General features: G+C 46.8%; 1 protein-coding gene across 2 annotated transcripts in view; it reads right to left on the bottom strand.

Annotated features, from left to right (window-relative positions):
* Positions 1 to 4,093: 4,093 nt before the first annotated feature.
* The window catches only part of SCRN1 (secernin 1), a 60,188-nt gene continuing 43,391 nt past the window's right edge, over positions 4,094 to 20,890 (bottom strand). For both annotated transcript variants that reach the window (XM_059396653.1, XM_059396654.1), the window contains exons 5-8: positions 20,460 to 20,654; positions 17,309 to 17,474; positions 8,875 to 9,055; positions 4,094 to 6,774 (exon numbers count right to left, since the gene is read on the bottom strand). In XM_059396653.1, the coding sequence (XP_059252636.1) occupies positions 6,616 to 6,774; positions 8,875 to 9,055; positions 17,309 to 17,474; positions 20,460 to 20,654 (701 nt within the window). In that variant the 3' untranslated portion in view covers positions 4,094 to 6,615. The remainder of the gene's footprint in view (positions 6,775 to 8,874; positions 9,056 to 17,308; positions 17,475 to 20,459; positions 20,655 to 20,890) is intronic.

Raw genomic sequence — 20,890 nt, 5'->3', positions numbered from 1 at the left:
ACATCCAGGCTCTCTGCTCAGCGGGGAGTCTGCTTCACCTTCTCCCTCTCTTCCCCCTGCTCCTGCTCTCTTACTCTGCCAAATAAATAAATATTTAATAATAATATGTTCCTGGTTTTTGTAGCTAAACTAAACTGATGGGTATTGAGGGAAATCCAAGGGAAAATATGTCTGAAATGCATTTTCTTAAAAAAAAATAGGTAACACTATTGTTTTATTCATAGAAAATGGGCAGAGTATTGCTTATAGAATGCCTCTAATTTGTGTTAAAATGGAACAGCTTTTGATCTAAAGTGCACTGAGCACCTGCCCCAACTTAGCGAACCCCTCAAAACATCTGTATGGGGCAGTATCCTCAATCACCATTCTAGTATTTTCAGGTGGCCTCTTTGGTATGTGGTGCAGGGGAGATGACATTCACCTGCTAGGTCAGCTGGCTTAGAGTCAAACATAATCTATTTGGCCTCTTACAAGTTTGGGGATGTAAATTACATAACCAGCGTGTGCCTCAGTTTCCTCATGTGTAAAACAGGGACACAAATATAGACCTAAGCATATAGTGGTCAAGATGTAGTGACATAAGCCCTAAAGAAGCCCTTCACTCTTGGGTCCCCACAGATGCAGGGATGAGCACACCCCGCACTCTAGGGTACAAGTTTGCTCATTTCAGCTGAGTCCCAGACAGCTCACCTTGGCTGTACCCTGGCATTCCACTTCAACTGTTACAGAGTGGCTCAGAGCACCCCCCTGACTGGCTCTGCTGCTGGATAGCAAGGAGAGAACAGTAATTAAAATTCATAGACGTTCCAGAAATAAGTCTCATCTAGAAACTCATTTCAAAGTTCGCTGCCACACACTGGTTTTTGTAGTCCTCCTAATGAGTGAAGGACCCGATTTGTTTTATCTGCCGCTCTTATTAGCAGAGGTAGAGAGAAGCTCTTTCCCTACCAAAAGGGCCATTCTGAGTGGAGAAGAAAAGCAGAGGCCCAAGATAATCCATGAAGGGGGTGATAAAGGTCAAAGCCACAGACTACGGAGGTGAAGGAGCCATACTTTTAGGAACCGCTGATGGAGTGATGTGGGGCAGAGGTGGCAGCTACGAGGGTGAGGGAAGCAGCTCCGTGAGCAGGGCTGTACCTATGACTTGCAGGAGTGAGTTCCAAATGCTCACACCAGGCCCCAGGGATTTGCACATCCTTCACAAAGCTGCTCTGTTACAGACTGAATTATGTCTTCCAAAAACTCGTATGTGGAAGTCCTAACTCCACATCTCAGATTGTAACTTTCTTTGGGAATAAAGTTGTTGAAGATGTAATTGGTTAAGGGGAGGCCATATGCAGTGGGGTGGGCCCTAATCCAGTCGGCCTGGTGTCCTTGTAAGAAGGGAGATTTGGTCACAGACACAGTGATGCTATGTGAAGATGAAGACAGAGATGGGGTGAAGCTGCAGGCCAGCAAACCACCAGGAGCTGGTGGAGAAGCGTACGACAGATTCTCCCCCACAGCCCTCAGAGGGACCCAACCTCGCAGACACCTTGTTTTTTGACTTCTCGCCTCCAGAACTGTGAGACGATCCATTCCTGGGGTTTGAGCCAAGCACTCTGTGGTATTTGATGATAGCAGCCCCAGCAAACAAACGTGTGGTCATGGTGGAGCTTTGTGGGAGAATGTTATGTTTCTGAAAAAAGAGTTGGAAATAAGGTTTAAAGGGCTAGCTGTTCCTGGTCATGTAAATGGGGCGGACGTCTTCTCTGACCTTGACATCAGTCAGTTGTACCAAGGACAAAGTCCTATCTTCATGAACAAGATACTACTCAGTTACCTTTTGCCTGTCACCGTGGAGACCGAATCATGGAAGCAGTGTGGCATTTCTAGGTCATGGGAGTGGGAACAGCTAGCCTTTCTCGTCAGTGAAGTTAGTTAGTAGCAGTGCCATGGCTTTCATATAAAGATGCTTGGCATAGATGGCACCGATGTTCTGGCAATCAGGACTTCCGTTTCTAGTGTGGTTTCTGTTTGTGGTATAAGATGCGTGACATAAATTCACCATCATGACCATGCTGAGTATTGTTACGTACCTTCACAGGATTGCGCAGCCAAGCTCCAGAATTCTTTCACCAGCTTGCAAAACTAAAACTCTACTGCCTTGACAACAACTCCTCATTCCCCATTCTCCCAGCCCCTGGCAACCACCATTCCACTTCCCGGGGTTCTAGGAGCTTACCTACTATTGGGACCTCATGTAAGTGGGATCAGACAATATTTGTCTTCTGGATCCTGGCTTATTTCCCTCAGAATAACATCAATGGACACTTGGGTTGTTTGCACCTTTTGGCTATTGAGAATAATGTTGCTATCAACAGGGGTGTACAAACATCTCTGAGGCCTTGCTTTCGGTTCTTTTGGGCATCTACTCAGAAGCGGAATTTCTGGGTTATATGCTAATTCTATCTTTTCAACTTTTGTGAGGCACGGCCATACCGTTTTCCATATCAGCCGCACCATTTTCCACTCCCACCAACACTGTACAAGGGCTCCAGTGTCTCCACAGCCTCACCGACACTGTTATTTTCTGCTTTTTGATAGTAACCATTCCGATGGGTGTGAAGTGGTCTCTCACTGTGCTTTGGTATTTATTTTTAAGAGTGACTTATCCACAGAATGGTACACCACGTTGGAAACGCTGAGCTGACTGGGTTTTCTGAAGATGCCAGTCAGAAAAATATATTCCCCATTCGTACATTTTCTATTTTGTGACTGATGTCCACATTTATTCATGAAACACAAGGACATTCATTTGAGTGTTTTTTGTTTTTTCTTTTATTGTATGCTTGATGTATTCAGAGACAATTCCAAGGGCAAGCACTGGAGAGGGAAGTTATCTGGTTCATAGGTGTTTGTACAAAAGGCTGTTAAGACTACATGGTCAGTTCCCACTGCAGGAAACACAAAGATTTTTCTTTTTTTATTATTCCCTGCCAATAGCATTTTCCAGCTCACACATTTAACTTCTCACAACATGATTGCAAACATGTACCTATTCATTCCCATGAGAAATCTGCATGTGACATTTCGGAATGTTTGAAGTCAGTCTGATAAAGCACACTTGACACAAGCCATAGGAGGAGAGCTGGGACTTGGGACTGTGCAGGATGAAATGTCACCACCATGGGGATGCACAGGGTGGTGCTGGGATAGCACGTGCTTGTGACCCGCAACTCCTCCCCCCCATACAAGAATAGTCATCTGGGGAGGGGGGGGTCTCTCCTCCCTCCTTCTTCCATGTGCTTCCTTCCTAAAGCTGAGAGCTCAGTTGGAGACCTCCCTTACAAATGACCTGACTGTTCTTTAGCTGAGAATGCAGTTCGTGGTTTCCTAGCAGGCACATTGGTCCCACCTGGTTTCCCTGCTGGGCCAGCCAGGGTGGTGTAACACCTGTACCAATGCGGGATGATGTAAGTTAGGGAGCGAAATGGTTTGCCTGATTGGCAATTATTTTTTATACCTAATGATTCACCCAATAGTGAAGGAACTTCACTGCTAATATCTAATATGCATATACCTGCTCTGTTAGCTTGTAAGAAAGACTCTTCTTAATGGTAACACTGTGTCTTATGTTACTGGGCACTAAGGAATCACCATAATTTCAAGTACATCCTTATTCTACCTAAAATTCCAAACCAGCCTCCCAAGAATTAAGAGTACTATTCTGCTTTGCTAATTTACTTTTACTGTAGCCTCTTTCCCCCCGAGGGGATAAGGGGTGTCTTCATCTATGGTAAATCCCATCTACTAGACAAGATGAAATAGCTTATGTTTGGTTATGGGGCATGGGAATAGGGGAAAAATTCCATCGTGGCCATGTCTTCTTTCTGCACAAAGCATGCACAGCTCCCCCATCCAAGTCTTAATGGATACACAAATGGTATTTCAGGAAGCTATTTACACACCGACCTTTAAACATTGCTTTCATAGTTATCTTGCATATTCATTTCCCCACACTGCCTTTAGAAAAGCAATCCCTGGTCAAGAAATCATCCACGTAGTGATAAGCATTTTTCAAAAGCAGAGTCTGTTAGGAGCATTTAAAAAGAAACATCTCACCAACAACCTGCCCAAAATTCAACAACATATTTTAAGCAGTTGACCTAAGTAGATAAAAGTCACAAAAAGTGAGTCCAGGCGCATCTGCAGACTCCTTACTCTCTTGTTTTTCCCCACAACCCCCAAGGCACAAAGATTCATCTACTACTATTACTGGGGGTTTGACTGTACACAGATCCCGACAGCGCCAGAGGGAAGCATCCCAGCCCCATTGAACTTCTGCCAAGCTGTGCCATGGCGGGCTGCCACGCCCCCTGGTGGTAAGACAGGAACATCACAATTGTGACAAGACAATTTTCATTTTGGGTTGGCCCTACTTTGAGATGCTGGCCAAACGTCCCCTAACAGAAGTAGCCATTGTATTTCCCACTTCACAGTGGCTAGGGAACACACAGTCTGGATGGGTTATCCATGACCTTTGCTTAGCCCATAATAAGGGAAGCCGTCTCACTAGACTTCTTTTGGTAAAACCCTGAATCACGGTGGGTATCTCTGATCTGATCAAGTATTTCTATAACAGGTGGAACTGAAACCATGTGGTGAAATTTTACGGTGGCTCTTCTTAAATAGCCACTAAGCAGGGGGACTTAGGAGAGGCAAGGTACCTCTGTCACCCTTCCTCCCCCGCCAAGCCTCCCCATCCCCTGCCTTAGCATCCGTAAACAGATGCACTGAGGGTGGCTGCTCCCTCTAAGAGAAGGCCCTGCATTCATCGACAGGGAAAGCCCTGGATGAGATTCAGCTACCACAAGCCACCATGAACGGCTGTGTTAACTCTCTCAGGCCAAACATCCTCCCCACCATCTACCACTCATTGTTTACGATTTTACAACCAGAATTCACAAAACTGCTGGACCAAAAGCTCGTGGCGCTCTGACACCCACACTCTTCAAGGGAAGTTGGTAGCCCAAGATGTGTTCTGGTAAGACCCGTGGCCCTCTGTGCCCACATCTGTGTGTGGGACCATGTCCCTTCCAGCCCACACAGCCTACCATGCACCGTGGTCAGCGCAGAGTCCCTAACCCTAGGTCACTTTGAAGAGTAAAAACACTCTCAGTATTTCCACTTGCCAGTTCCTACCAGTGATGAAGTGTGAATGGGCCCCATTGGCATGGGGGAGGCCGGAGTAAAGGAACTGCTGTCCTTCCACTAGTGGCTACACCTGCTCCCCCGTCTATCCATCATCTCTGCCCCCCAAGCATCTCACAGCGCTCGAGAGTATCGATGGCCAGAGCGAAGTCCCCCCGTGCCGCACCTGCCCAATTCAGCTACCTTCCGAGAGCAGCTGCAAGCACTAGCAGGAAGGGCCAGAGAGAGCCAGCTGCCTCCTACGTGGCTTTGTGGGCTAGAGCGAGCTGGGCAGGAAGGCTGGGGGTTGGATCGCTACCCCGCGGCGAAATGCTTCTGCAACCATCTGTCACCTCCTTGCCCTCTGTCTTCCCAGTGTGGAGCCCATCTGGTCCTTCTCACACGCTCTTCTTCTATGCTCTGGTGGTAAGTCAAATCCTCCGTGTGAATGCGACGATGGAAACAAATCAGTTTAATTCAAGTCTCTGCGGAGATAATGTCATCGCTGCTCAGATTCCAGCTACTTTAGCTGAAATCTAGACAGTCAAGAGTTTCTCCTTTTCTTTCCCCTGCCAGCTGGGGAATCCACAGCTTTGTGGGGTGGAACTATGCCCTGGAGCCACTGAATTAATCCTGAAGTAGATGGCCATCCTCGGGCCCGAAATCACTGCACCCAAAGCCACATCCAAGGGGTGGGCACACCGCTGGGCAGGGAGAGCCACGTGGTGATGCGGGGATATGCCACCATGCGGCTGCCTCGGAGTCTCTCCCGTGGGCACTCCTGACTCCACTAACCAGCTGTCCCGCACACACGGGCTGTCTGCAGGTGGCCTGCACACAAGCATGGTGTAGAGGCTCTAGTACGATCCCAGGAATCAGGATGAGCTGGGACCACAGAAGGGTTCCCTTTGTTCCTCGCCAGTGGTTTGGTCCCCTCATGTGGGGACACTCTGCATGACAGGCATTCACTCATGGGACGGGAAGCCTGGAAGCTACTCCCTCAAGCACACACAGAAGAGCCCTGTGCCTTCTGTCAACCTGGAAGAAATCAGTACTGGAAGGAAGAATAAGACTTCAAAAGGTTTTGCTTTTCCCGCACACTTAAGCACTGTGCAGCCCCCTCCCGAGGCCCGATGAACCCTCATCCTCCACGAGAAGGCTAATGTGTCCACTGTCACTGAGAGGCAACCAGAGCGGCTGGAAGTGCACAAGCAGTCATACAGTCGGACGACAGGCAGATGGAGATGCGTTACATTGCAAAAGAAGGGAAGCTACGTGGTAGGGGAAGGGGTCACTGCTGAGCTTCGGGCGGAACGCAAGAGTGTGACTTTAACACATCTGAACTGTCTCATTTTACTCACACAGGAGAGTGGTTTGTTTTGCTGGTAATTTAGTAAGGTGGGAACATTTAAATAAGAAGGGGAAAGATTCGGAATGCTTACTTCACTTAAAGAACTTAATCTCAGTGTCAACACAGTCATAGAAAAGATCCCCCACTTCGCTGGGGTCCAGGGGGTCAGAGCCGGTCAGGATTTCTTCCATGGCCTCCAGGCCTTGCTTCTCTAGTTCCAGCATGGTCTTTCTCAGCTGGCGACCTTGCTCCTGAGGAAGGACGGAAACAGCGCGGGTCACTACAGCGGACAAGAAAGCCTCCCAGAGGCCCCCCAACCCCGTTCAATCTGTTTCCCCACAACTGCTACAGGGACCATTCTAGAATGCCAGGTTGGTTATGGTACTTCTCCCCTTGGCATCCTTAACTCCTCGCTGCTTTCAGGTCAAAATCCAGGCTCTCAGGAGACACTCAGGAAAGGCCTTTTGTAACATACATAGCTCTCTCTTGCCTCCCCTCCTACCATGGCCCTCGTGTCTCCTTCCCTTCAGCCAGACTGAATTAACTATGTTCTTCCAACCCATGACACTCCACTCTGCTCTTCCTCAGCACTTGGTCAACTTGTACCCATCTCCAGGCCTCTCTGAACCTTTCCTCTGGGCTCTCTGTCAATGCCTTTACTCAGTCATGGCTGTTCTTTTCCTGTCTTGTTAGGTCTGTCAACTTGCCTGCATGCCCCATTAGCCCACGATCTCCTGGGAGTGAGAACTGAGCTCATCACTATGCTCCACTGCCTGGGACACAGTAGACATTCCCAAGAGCCGTTTGTAGAATGAATACATGGATCAGCGAACAAACGTGTTCCACACATCCCAACTTACTTTCATTCTGAGGTGGGGAGATCTCTTCTTCCACTCACTCACGGCGGATGACCGTGAGAAGCTTTCATGGGCCCAATTTGTCCCAGAATGGAGAAGCTGCCGTCACCACCCATCCACCACTTCCTAACAAGGCTTTGACACAAACCAGTGGTCATTTCTCCATGTCAAAGCCCACCCAACCTCATCGATCTCAACTCTTTGACATTTTATGCAGACTAGCTCAAACACACAGCCCTTTCTCCCTCTGCCTTCCAGTTGCCAAACATTCAAAAACCACCAAGTGGCGTTTTTATTCGGGGCTTGCTATCCTCCCTAGAAAACACGCACAGTTGGGAAGCGAGGTGGACCGCTCTGAGCAAAGCCCAGCGCGGCGAGGTGGCCGCGCTCATGCTTCCAGGGACACGTTTGGCAGGGAAGGCAGATGTGAAAACACCGTGACTTTGACACGTCCAAATGGTTGTTTCTGTGGCATAGAAAAGCAAACTCTAGGAGTAGCAAGGCTACCCTTCTCTGAGATTCTTTCTGGATTTCCCTGGATTTACTGTTGATGTTGCCCTTCTTTCTATGCTTTTCACAGAGTCTGCCAAGCTAGGAAGGAGAAAATAAGCTCCCCCAGTCCACACAAAGGCAGGTACCCATTTGTCTACAAGGTGTCCCTTTCTTCAGGACAATCTGGACCTGTTCTAAGTTGTTAAACACATGCATGGGAGGCCAGTGGGCATTTAACGACCATGTTCCTTCCCCTCCCCTTCAGCAAAACAGAGGCTTGGGGGTTATACATGATCTGTCACGAATGGCTGCCGTGGGCAAATACAGTGTGTGTCTTGTTTGAATTGATGTCTTGTGACTTCATTTACCAAAGCTTGGGCCAAGATGGGTGTGGGAAGCTGCACAAGAAGAATAACTTTTTTTAAAAACTTGGAATTTGGGAATCTTTTTTTAAAACTTTTTAAAATTATAGTAAAATATACATAACCTAAAATTTTCTGTTTTAGCCATGTTTAAGTGTACAAGGTCAGTGGCATAAGGATATTTGCACTGTTGAACACCCATGACCACCATCCATTTCCAGAAGTTTCTCAGAGTTACCTTTTTTTTTAAAACAACATATGACTGTACCTTTAAGTAAAGTTTTGCCATCTTGTACAACTCTGTACCCCCAAAAGTACAGAAAGATTTTTAGGCAGCAGAAAAGCAGTTATCCCTACTAGGACCACATATTTCTGTTATTCCTAGGTAAACAGTAAATGAAAGAGGGATATTCCAAGCCCACTGAGTTCTGGAACAACATCAGAAGTAAAGGCTTTGTTTCATTTGGATTCAAGAGACTGGCTGGAAAAATTAACAGCAGGCTTCTAGGAAGGGCCTTGGGTACCTGGATTTCTGAAAGAAGGCAAGCTGGTGAGGAGGAAAGTGATGAGTTCCATAACTGCTCCCCTGTCTCCCCTTTTGCAGACCACGCCCCCTCCACAGGCTTGGCACCAGGCTCACCTGGTCACTTTCGATGACAGCACGTGCCCACTCGTGGGCCTTGTACAGCTCATGCCGGCGGTCTGGCTTCTCCAGGAACCGAGGCTCCTTTTTGGCAGGGTCATTGTCCCCAAAACAAGGAGACTGTGCTTTGGGGACAAGTTTCACATCATCAACAAAGATGAAAGGCTTGAATATGGACCTGGAGAGAAAGGAGGGGTGCTTTAGCCAAACTGAACTTGAGGCTTGAAGACACCAGACTGTCCTTCCGCTCAGCAAACACTGCCTGAGCCAGCTCGTGGTGGGCGGTGGGTGGTGGGTGGGTGCCAAGACAGAGACACCACTGCATATTTTAGTAAATATTTTAGTAAAACTGTCATTTACCAGCTGCAAATTCTCCTATTAACAGCAAGGAGACATCAAAACAGACTTGCTTTGTTCTGGGAAAACCATTTGAGAGGCCCCTTTTAGTTATGTAAAGCAAGGCAAACAGACACTTAGTGTCCAGAGGAAAGGGTGCCATGGGCCATCTATTGGCACTGGGAGAGGTCTGCCTTTCTCTACCACAGCTTGCTGAAAGTGGCCTCCTGGAAAGGAAGGGTCTGAGAACCCATCTCTTTTTTTTTTTTTTTTTAAGGTAACCTATTGGCAGATGACACAAAGGTTCCCAGAGTCCCCAGACACACTACAGAGAAACAGAAGCCCAGTTGTGTGAAAGAGGAGCTCTGGGCATAGGAGGTGACTAATGCAAGAACTCCTTCAGCTCTCTGCCACGATGGTGCACCTTAAGGAAAACGGCTGTGTGGGTGAGCACATGCATGTGCATGCACATGTATCTGTGCATACCTGAGCACATGTACACACATACACACACACACCCCAAAAGAGCCACGTTTCTAAAAAACTGCATCCTGGGATCCCAAGCCAACAGGGAGTGTGGAGAACACATGGGAGTGTAACACAGGGAGAGAGCCCTCTTCTCCTCTCTCTGCACCCAGAGAAAACAGTGCTGAACGACGGCAGTGCTCCTGGACCCCAAGGGTGGCTTGCATGTAGCCGCACATGGGGCAGCACCTGGAATAACAAGAAGACAGAGAAGACTACATCCAGACTCCCACGCGTACTGGTCAGATTTGGGTTCTTTTCTCTCCTCTCAGCCAGTGCCCCTCAGCCATTCCATGCCTCAGGTGGGGGAGCAGTGAGCTGGGACATTGACCCCTGGGCCCTGAGGTGGCTGGGCCTGAGGTGGCCACAGCAGCCTTGCCAGTGTGCCCCACAAACATTTCCAGGTGTGTCATAATAAGAAAAGAACCAGAAACAATGACCCTGGCTACCCAAATTGTGTCCTTAGATGGGAGGCATCAACAGCCCCCTACAGCCCCAGCCCCCTCCTGCTGGATCAGAACCTGCATGTGAAGAAGGCACCCAGGGGACTCCTGACATACCAGGTCTGAGGAGCCCAGCGAGGTTTCCCCAGCTGCTTGAAAGCAGAACATTCCGAAGGGAGAACATTCCTCGGAAAGCTCTCGTAAGCCAAAACGGCATAAGGCGAAGAAGCAATTACCATTTTGTAACAGCAAAAATCCTCTCGGGATTTCTTGTGTGTAGTGAAAACAGGTACCATACTAACGTCCATCTTTCATACAAGTGAAGTGGGGTAAAGTGAACTTGCAGATAGTGGGGAAAATCTGTAATGAGAACTGACCTCTTAGATTGGTTCCCTGGGGAAGGGGAGGGAAGGAGGCTCAGGAGAGGAAGAAAGAGCCAGAAGTCACTCTGCAAGACTGGGCTCCAGCTAAGTTAATGTGAGAATTAAAAGCAGTGAGACCTTCATGCTCCCAGCTGGTAGAGTGGATGGTGCTGACTAGGGATGGGTGCCAGGCACCTTGCTGTCTGCAGGGGATGCAAACATTTACAGGAGTCTAGACCCATCCTCAGCCCCTTCTCCTGGAAGCACACAGTATGTGGGCTGGCCTACTTCCACTGGGCCAAGGCTGCCCAGGACGCAGCGGGGCTACCCTGCATAGAGGGCTGGCAAACCGCCAACGGGCACCTCCTCCAACCTCTTGGACGTACATGGGTCCGACCCTCCCACCCACAGAAGGCAAGCACCCCACCCTTCAGGGCTAAGAGCAAGCCGGGCTCCTGAAAAGTCCGTGTGCAGCACACTGTCCTCCAACAGACATTCAGCTGCAGCCTCCTGGGTGGGCAGGGTCTCGTCTGTATGGGAGGCAGGGTCTGGGCTCCCGCCACACAGTCCGAAGCCTGTGCAGTGCACATCGTTTCAGCCACAGGGTCGCTGGCCAGAAAGGGTCAGAGCTGTGACCTCCACGGGCTAACGCTGGGCGATGGGGCTGGCCCCAGGCCTGGCCTCTGGCAAGGCTTGACTTGACTCTTCATTTCAAGGCCACTCTGGCACAGTGACCCCATGGATGAGATTGGATAAAAATTGCTGCTGATGACAGATGACAATAGTACTAATATTTATTTAAGTCAGAATGTTGGAATTATAACTCAGGCTTGAATATTTGTGGCTAGGTATCCAAAAAAAGCAGAATGTAGATAACTCAGTGGTCCCCAAACCTTCTGATTTCTTGCCAAGCCTCAGAGAAAATCACACTAAACTTCCAAATAGGTGAGGAGTATCTCTGGCACTTTCCCACACTTCAAGTTCAAATGGTAGCTTTTCAAATGCCACCTGATCGAATCTATGTTCATTATTGGCCCAGAAAGTAGAAGACTTGACCAAGGTCACAGCCAGTGGCAAAGCTAAAACTGTCCCCGGGGTCATAAGGCACCACCCCTCCTAGGCCACCCGGACAGGGCAGGGCACACTTTGTCGCACTTTGGAGCTCTCCCAGGGTGTCCCAGGGTTGGCTCTGATGTGAAACACAGCTGAGGGGGATCCAGAAAGCTGGTTCTGCTCTGTCTTTGGTTTCAGAGAAGCCATCAATCCCGGAATTTACCCTGGTCACTCAGCCCCTCCATGGTGCGCTGTGACAGGAACACAAGCTAATAGGACCAGAAGGGGAAAGTGCTTCCAGTAGCAAAAGGCAGCCCAGCAGCTGGTCAATGAGGAGGTTTAAAGCTGGCTGAGCTACTCTGAGAGACAATCCAGCCTCAGGAGAGACAATGAAGCAAAAGAAGCCATGAGCAGCACAAAAGAAACCACGTCACCACAACCATCAGCTCTCCCTGAGACAAATCTCAGGTCTGATGACAAGAAGCACAGCACGGCTTCCACAGTCTGGCTCAGAGGTCTGCAGAATGTTAGCCTTGGAGACACTTGGAGCCACAGCCAAGAAACACACTCCCCTAGAGGAATCTTTGCCATATCTGTCCTTTCTGTCTTCCAAAACCTCATGATTGATGCACTGAGCCAGTGTAAAAAAAAAAAAAAAAAAAAAATCTGTTTTCCTTTCATTTGTTTTCTCATTTGGAAGGAAAACAAAATTACCATGAAATCCCCTACCATTTTATAGTGTATCATAATTCTCAAAGTGCTTGCCTTCAGTTCTCCTGCTACTCCTATTTATCCATTCACTCATCAGGAAATACGTGTTGAGTGATGACTGAGCAACAGATCCCTGTTCTAGGTGCTCGGGATACAGCAATGAATAAGGCAGGACAAAAATTCCCATCCCATTTTACAGATGAAAAGACTGAGGCTCCTAGCAGCTAAGTGCTTGGTCCAAAGTGGCAAATGGAGAACTAAATTCAGATGTCCAAAGCAGAGGTCAGTTTTTCCCCACTACTTCTCAATATTACAGCCTTCTATTGGTTTTTTATACACATTGTCAGAAAAATGACACCCTTTTTGTGCTTTGGGATTTGGAATTTTATTATCAGCGGCCAGCTAGCACTTCTGACCTCAACCACGGCTCTGTCCTCACTGAAGGTGCAGGAAGTCCCTTAGTGACTAAGCCAGGCTTACCCAGGGCCCCAGAATCCCCAGCAGATCCGCTGAGGGGAGTCTGGAACAGAGCAGGGGAGCAGCACAGGCTTCTGCTCAGATGAATCTATTAAACTTTCAAGCAAGTTCAGAAGAACCCAGAATAGCCAGTTTTCTCTCAATTGCAGGTGTCCCTCTGCATAGGTCACTCTGACATTTTACTGTGAGTCACTTTAATCACACAGTCACAGCCACATCTGGCTGAGAGCAGAACCTATCAGTGAAGAGCCTTTCTATTTAGAGGGAAGAGAACTAGTACTTTTGGAGCATGGGACAAGCTTCGGGCTGGATCCAGACGCTCTGGAAGGTTCTGAAGTCAAAATTGTAGGGTAGGAGAGAGGAGAGAGATGGTGCTGGACAGATTCAGGATGAAATGGGATGGGAGGTTTGCTATTGTACATGGGGCCCTCAGCTCTGTGGGCGTCTGTGCCCTCCACGGGACCAGAGCTGTACTTACAGAGGCTGGCGTGTCCATGGCTCACGGTGTTATCTCCACCAACAAAGAAGTGCCACTCGTTGCTACATTTGAATTAACCAGATGAGACAGTCTCAGTTAATCCAATTTAGCCTCTCAAGCTTGGCACACTGGGAGAAGAGGAGAAAATGCGCATGCACACGTGTGTGTGCGCACACACGCGCACACACGTACACACACACCCCAGGTCCCTTGCATCTCCCCAGCTCTTTGCCATTAGCTAAACAAGGTCAAAACCCTGTTTTCCTAGAAATTCTCTATTCTCTGTTTTCTAGGTTTTACAATTAGAGAAATGGGTTGGGAAAGAGCCTTCTAATATTTAAAATGGAACATTTTTCAGGGTCCTCTCCCTCTTGGTTTATCCATCCTATACATTGAGTATTTGTGGGCTTTCTCAGAGGTGGGGGCCTCTTGGTGATGTGCCAGTAGGACAGCTTCATCTGAAACACATAAGCTCTGACTCATGAGGTCTGCCAGTTTCTGCGGTGTGACCCACGGCAAGTTCCCAGTGTGATGTCACTGAGCACAGGGGTTGGCAAGAGAGGCACATAATCAGCTCTCGCCGGCTCCAGCACCCTGCGGGACTCCGAAGGTCACAGTCTCAAAGTGCTAAGGGACTTCTCTACTCTTTCCTTCTCCCAATTCTTCATGTCGCTGAAGTTTTGGCAAGTGTCAGCTTCCGCCAAGGCTTGCAAAGGTCAGAACCGGAGCACTAATGCCAGTCGGTGTCATGATGTCGGTGACCGAGTCACCGGCGGATTCAGCAGAATATTACTATTACGGAATCTGCCTGCTCAGTAAAATTAACGAAAGGTCTCTGGCATCTCCCTGTATTTCCCAATCTCTGACTCCTGCATCTCCATCCAGCTCTCAAACTTGCATAATACCTACTACACGCTAGGAGGGAAGGAGAAAGAGGAAAAGAGAATGCAAGAACAAGTTATTTCAAGAGAAAGATCGGTAATGAACGCGGTGAGCAAAGGGCAGAGAAGTGCTGAAGCAGACAGAACAGTCAGATCACGTCCTTTGGATCCACACATTAATTGGGCGGGATCAAGAAAGAGTCTTGTTCTTGGATCATCATCGTTTGCCACCCCCCTGCTCTGAAATAATTTCCTGAAAACATCTCTCTCATGCATTCAGCGTCAGCAGAAGCTAGCTAAAATTTCCCCGATTTACTACCTAAAAGCCTAAAGCCTAAGAGTAGGTAATTATGCTTCCTGCTGACAAAATACAAAATGTTAAGCATGCCCAATTACGGAGACACATGGAAATGTTGAATGTGTGACAGTTCTCACGGTCGCAGTAAGAAATGCTGCTCACTTAGCCCTGGAAGATAAAAACGAATGTCTTCCGGAAAGTCCTTCATCTTCTCAAAGGTCTTTTCAATTAATTTAACCGTGAATAATTTTCTTCTAAAATTACTTGAAATTTTCCATATTCAGTATGAAAAGGCTATTTCCCAGCCTGGTTTTAGAATTGTACAAGGCCGTGTACTTCACTCTGCGAAACAGCATTTCTTTGTATCAGCATCCCGGCCTCACAGAGCCCTGTCTTCTAAGCACACTTGGAGCAGGTGCCTGAGACATCAGAAGCAAAAGGGGTGGTACAGGCTTTCTTCGGTTCAACCCACTCCCTCAAAGGCTCCTGCTTCCTAATGAATATGTCGAAATGCATTGGCAGAGCACTCCCGTCACTTAAAAGTAGGGCTCTACATGCGCATGTGTACCCCTGTGAGCCAGCAGAGAGTGTTCTCAAGAGGAGGCTGAGCCCCCAGTGCTGGGGGCAAGCGAAGTCAGAGTCCATGAGCAGAAGTCCAGATGACGGGGAGGAAGGACGTGCCCACAGCTGGTGGACCACAAAGGGGGCAAGAACGGGGTCATCCATAAGACCAAGCTTCGAGCCCTGGGAGGTAAGATCAAAAGGAGGCAGCTGGGATCAAACAGGAGTGCATCCTGGGGGGCTGGGTGGAACCCTGTGGAGTGGAGGCTCACAGCCAGAGTCCGGAAGAGGGGCTACATGAGGGCGGCCGGGCTCCTTTACTGGAGGAGTCAGGGTGGAGGAGAGAAGGAAACTCAGCCTCCACTGGACACTGCTTCAGGGCTCTCTGCATTTGCACATGTTCCCTCTGCCCAAAATGCCATTCCTGCTTTTTGCACCTCACAGATTCTTCCTCTTCCCGCAATGCCTGGCACTCAAAAGGGATCCTTCCTCCGTGAGGTCGGCTCCTTCATCATCGCCTCCAAACCACCTGTTGCCTTGTACATACTTCATCCCTTGGACCCAACAAGCATGATATTTTGTACACAGTAGGTGCTTAATAAGTCTCAGTGAATGAATGAATAAATGAATGAATGAAAAACTAAGAATAGCTTATACTGAATTTAATAGTCAGCTCCGGCCAGAAGGATTTGATGATATTGGCAGTAGTTTAAAGTTAAGGCTGAGGGGTGCTTGGGTGGCTCGGTCCATTAAGTGTCCGACTCTTGATCTCAGTTCAGGTCACGATCTCAAGGTCCTGAGATTGAGTCCCGAGTTGGGCTCTATGCTGGGTGTGGAACCTGCCTAAGATTCTCTCTCTCCCTATGCTGTGCCCCTCCCCCCACCCTACTTGCGCACATGCTTTCTTTCTCTTTCTCTAAACACAAAAAAATAAAAAAGTAAAGAAGTAAGGCCAGAGGGTCAAGAGAGGTACCGGGCTTTTCCCCTGAGTCATTTAAGAAAAAGTCCCTAGATAGACACCGTCACTGTCTTATATTCCTGAAACAATAGGAGAAGAATAAATATGTTCAGCTGGAAGGAATGAAACTGAACAGCTACAGACCTCTTGGTAGCAGTCAAAGATTTGACACCCAATATTCAAATAGTAATGATGGTTTTCAGCCAATGGAACCCCCTAAACATTACCAGTGAAACTACTGGAACAGAAAGTCTTCTAGAGTTTTCCAGGCTGAGGATCAGTCTTAGTTGATAGATTCCTAAGCCCACCTTAAAGATTCTGATACAATAGGTTTGGGTCAAAACAGAATTTCAAAAACAGAATTTCAAAAAAATGCTGATAATGAACAGAATTAGACACCATTAGATGGTTGTGTCTAACTAAGCCACTGATGATATGACTTGTGGTATATGTGACTGAACATGACCAGGGAATGGAGCTGCTGTGTGCCTGGCAAATCAGAAATAGTTTTAATAAAGAGAAGTTAAACCTACTGTGTATTTACCTGGATTATCTCATTTAATCCTCCCAAGAAGCATACAAAGTAGGAGCCAGTATTATCCTCATTACACAGTACAGACACTAAAGCTTACAGAGGTTAAGTAACTTACCAGCTACCAAGTGAGACACATGGAAATCAAAATCCTGACAATCTACTCAGACACTGTATTCTTAAACACTGAGTAGTACAACCCCTTTGCTAAGTATATGGGCAGAAAGCATCTCCCTGAAACATCATGTCTTAAGGAAGTAGCTGGTGCACTTGACATTGCTTCCATCTGCATGCCTCTGGACCATTTTGTCCTCTAACTTATAGGACATGATTGCTTTGCTGAATCTTGGGCATTTCTGCATCTGTCTCACTGTGTGGTTATTTATGTTTGCATCCCTCAGATACAGCACAACACTTGGCCCATGGTATTAACTCAATACATACTCGCTGAATTTAAAACAATTTGACTCCATGAATGTCATAAAAATGATGTGACTAAGAGCAAGCACTTGGGTGGCTCAGTCAGTTAAGCGTCTGACTCTTGATTTCAGCACGGGTCTTGATCTCACGGTCATGAGTTTGAGCTCCGTGCTGGGCACAGAGCATACTTTAAAAAAAAAAAAAAAAATGATGTGACTAAAGCCGAGAGCTTCCCTTAGTCAAAGTTCTTTGTGCTGCATTGGCCACATTGGACCACGATGGAAAAATGTGACTCAGCTACAGAAGGGGAGGTACAGGAACGCAGTGTACACTTATTGGATGAGCTTTCAAGGGAAGAGCACAATTCCTGCCAACACGACTGTGTCTCAGACAAACCTGGAAGGATCTGGGGTCCCAGTGAAGTAGTGAATGCACGGCAAGCTTCTGTTCTGAGGCAGAACGGACACTACGCTGGCTGTGGTAAGGAAAGACTCAGAGTCTATACAGACGCCACTGGCTTTGTCCCGTAAGATGTCAATCATAGTCTGCACAGTGATACTTTCTGTAAAGAAAAAAAAGAAAGAGACAACAGAAAGAGAGAAACTGTAATAGTGGCAGGTTGTTAACCAAATTCCATTCATTCCTTTTCTGCTTTAGTAACAGAACCCTTGGATGGATAGCTGGGAACACAACTACCCAGCTACAAACTACATTTCCCAACTTCCCTTGCAGCTACGTGTGACCACAAGACCAATATGACCAATGGGAGATGAAATGACATGGGCAACTTCCCTGTCACACCCATAAAAAGGATGGCTTGTCCTTTTTTTCCCCTCCTGTTGTTGCTGCCTAGGACACGCCTGCAAGTGGACCACAGATAGAAGTCCTGTGTTCAGGCAGAACAACCCACCAGCCCTGGACTCTCCATATACATCTAGACCATGAGAGAAAAATAAGTTTCCATTTTCTTTAAGCCATATTATTTTGAAGTCTCTTTGTTGGAGCACTTAGCAATTCCTCAACAAGTGTAGTACACAATAGAATGATTATCTATAGGAAGGTACATGCAGTCTACACACACTCCACTAAGCAAGCCCTCTGGTACACTCTTGCTGGTTAGAGTCAATGCGATATTTGGAGAACGTCCTCTCTGAAATGGGAGAGAGTCACATACAGAAGTATCCAGAATATTCAGAGCCATTTTGACTATCGGCTCTGACTTTAATTTAATGTGTCAACAATTCCTTGACTCCACAGGACCCCAGCTTTACATTTTCTCTCTCGGATTAAAATTCATTAAAACTATTCTTTTTTTTTTTAATTTTTTATTTTTCATAAACATAAATTTTTATCCCCAGGGGTACAGGTCTGTGAATCGCCAGGTTTACACACTTCACAGCACTCACCAAAGCACATACCCTCCCCAATGTCCATAACCCCACCCCCTTCTCTCAACCCCCCTCCCCCCAGCAACCCTCAGTTTGTTTTGTGAGATTAAGAGTCACTTATGGTTTGTCTCCCTCCCAATCCCATCTTGTTTCCTTTATTCTTCTCCTACCCACTTAAGCCCCCATGTTGCATCACCACTTCCTCATATCAGGGAGATCATATGATAGTTGTCTTTCTCCGCTTGACTTATTTCACTAAGCATGATACACTCTAGTTCCATCCACGTTGTCGCAAATGGCAAGATTTCATTTCTTTTGATGGCTGCATAGTATTCCATTGTGTATATATACCACATCTTCTTTATCCATTCATCTGTTGATGGACATCTAGGTTCTTTCCATAGTTTGGCTATTGTGGACATTGCTGCTATAAACATTCGGGTGCACGTGCCCCTTCGGATCACTACGTTTGTATCTTTAGGGTAAATACCCAGTAGTGCAATTGCTGGGTCATAGGGCAGTTCTATTTTCAACATTTTGAGGAACCTCCATGCTGTTTTCCAGAGTGGTTGCACCAGCATTAAAACTATTCTTACAGTCTCTGTTCACAAGGATGGATTCAAAGCATCACAAAGGGAAAATGTCTTAAACTTCCCTAACAAAACTCTGTCTTTATAAGTTAGGATGCTTCCTCAACCGTGGGAAGTGCTTCTCCTTCTGACGTTCTTTCTCCTTCAGACATTGGTGTCTTTGTACTTGTCTTTATGATACTTAGTACAGCCTTTCTTCTACATTTGTAAGTAGAAGTCTTTGTAAGTTTCTATTTGTAATATGTCATACCTAAAAATATTAACAGTAAAAGCCTTGATTTCTTCAACTACCCAGTATTCAAAGGTTCTCATCGCCTCATAAATGAGTTTCTTGATTTAAATCAAAATCCAATTGGTTGGTAATGTATCAAATCTCTTTCAATCTCTGCCTCTCATTTTACTCCCTTGCATTGTATTTGTTGGGCCATTTCTCCTGTAGAATTTCCCAGAGTCTGAACTTTGCAGATGGCATCCCCTGGTGTTATTTAATGCTTCCCCATCCCTGTACTTAGATCCAGAGGCTTCATCAGACTTAGGTGTGATGTTTTGGTCACATGCGGCATTATATACTTCTATCAAACTTGTTTTCTTTTTAACTTTTAGAGGTTTTTTTTAAGTTCCCATTTTTAAATGGGTACTTTCTTACTTTCCTACGCTAAATCCATTAATTAAGCTCCATAGCAAAAGTCCTTGAAGTGTTCTTCTATACTGAGGATCAGCAAACTTTTCTTAAAGAGCCAGATGGTAAATATTTCAGACTTATGGGTCACAGCATCCCTGTGGTAACTTAGTGTTCAACTGCACCACTACAGCATGGAAACAGCCCTCGACAATCTCTAAAGTAAGTGCACATGGCTGTGTTCCAATAACACTTTATTTACAAAATTCTGGCCACCAACATATCATAATCTGCCAACCCCTGTTCTAAATGATCACAGGTTTACCTTACAAAACACATGTGTCACTGGCAAATGCAAAATGTGGCCACGGTGGTTTTCTTTGGAAGGCACCAAAGTAACAAGTTACCCAGTCACTACATTTACCTAATTTGGGATTCTGCCGGAGTCAGTAAAGGGAGGGAAGACAGAGGGTTCGGGAAGAGAATTCAGGTAAACAGTTCAAATCAATAAATGTTCTTGGAGCAAAAAACCATAATGGGCACCACAAGGGGATCCCATGATGAGTCAAGGACAGTGCCCTGCCCTCAAGGCCCAGCAGGCTAATGAGAGCAGAAAACACAGAAGACAATAAGGCAAATCCACAAAGGCTGAGGTAGAAGGAAGGCTATACTAAGTATCATAAAGACAAGTACAAAGACACCAATGGAAATGGAGAAAGAATGTCAGAAGGAGAAGCACTTAGCACGGCTGAGGAAGCATCCTACAACGGGAGATACACGTCGTCATCCTGTCGGCTCCTCAGGGCCGTCAGCACAAGTCGGTCTCTATGGATAGGGTCTATTCTCATCTCCTCCTCTTTGCTCACTCTCCTAAAATCAGACACGTTCTCCACAATAGCTGCAAGACAACAGGTATGAGAGGGAGAATCACACGGGATATACTAACTCACCTTCTTTCTTTTCTATGCTGTCTTTGCCTGCACAGCAGTCTAGATGGTCTTCAGCTGAAGAAAAAACTTTGGAAAAATTGAACTCATCCTCTCCCGTCCACCAGCCTTGACTCTGAGCGTAACTCCGGAGTTCAGGGTGCTCCGCATCGATCTTAGTGGTGAGTGAAAGCTGATTGCAAATGCACTTCACTCCCTCTGTAGAGAGTACAAAGCCCCTTTAGCTGGAAATAGGCTTGCAAAGACTTAATCAAGAAATGGAAATTTACAGGGAATCCCTTCTCTGCAACTCAACTTTAACTCCAGAAAGGAAGAGACTCTATTTTTGAGAGAGAAACACACAAACCTTTGTCCTCTTTTAAGGAGACCTCCCAGAAGTTTTGACCAGTGACCGGGCATTACCACATTTTAAATGAGCAACAGTCACTTGATCT

Source organism: Mustela nigripes, chromosome 4 (genome assembly GCF_022355385.1).
Source record: "Mustela nigripes isolate SB6536 chromosome 4, MUSNIG.SB6536, whole genome shotgun sequence".
In the NCBI taxonomy this organism is placed as follows: domain Eukaryota; kingdom Metazoa; phylum Chordata; class Mammalia; order Carnivora; family Mustelidae; genus Mustela; species Mustela nigripes.
Note: the sequence above shows the minus strand (reverse complement) of the source record. Positions and strands in the feature narration are given on the sequence as shown.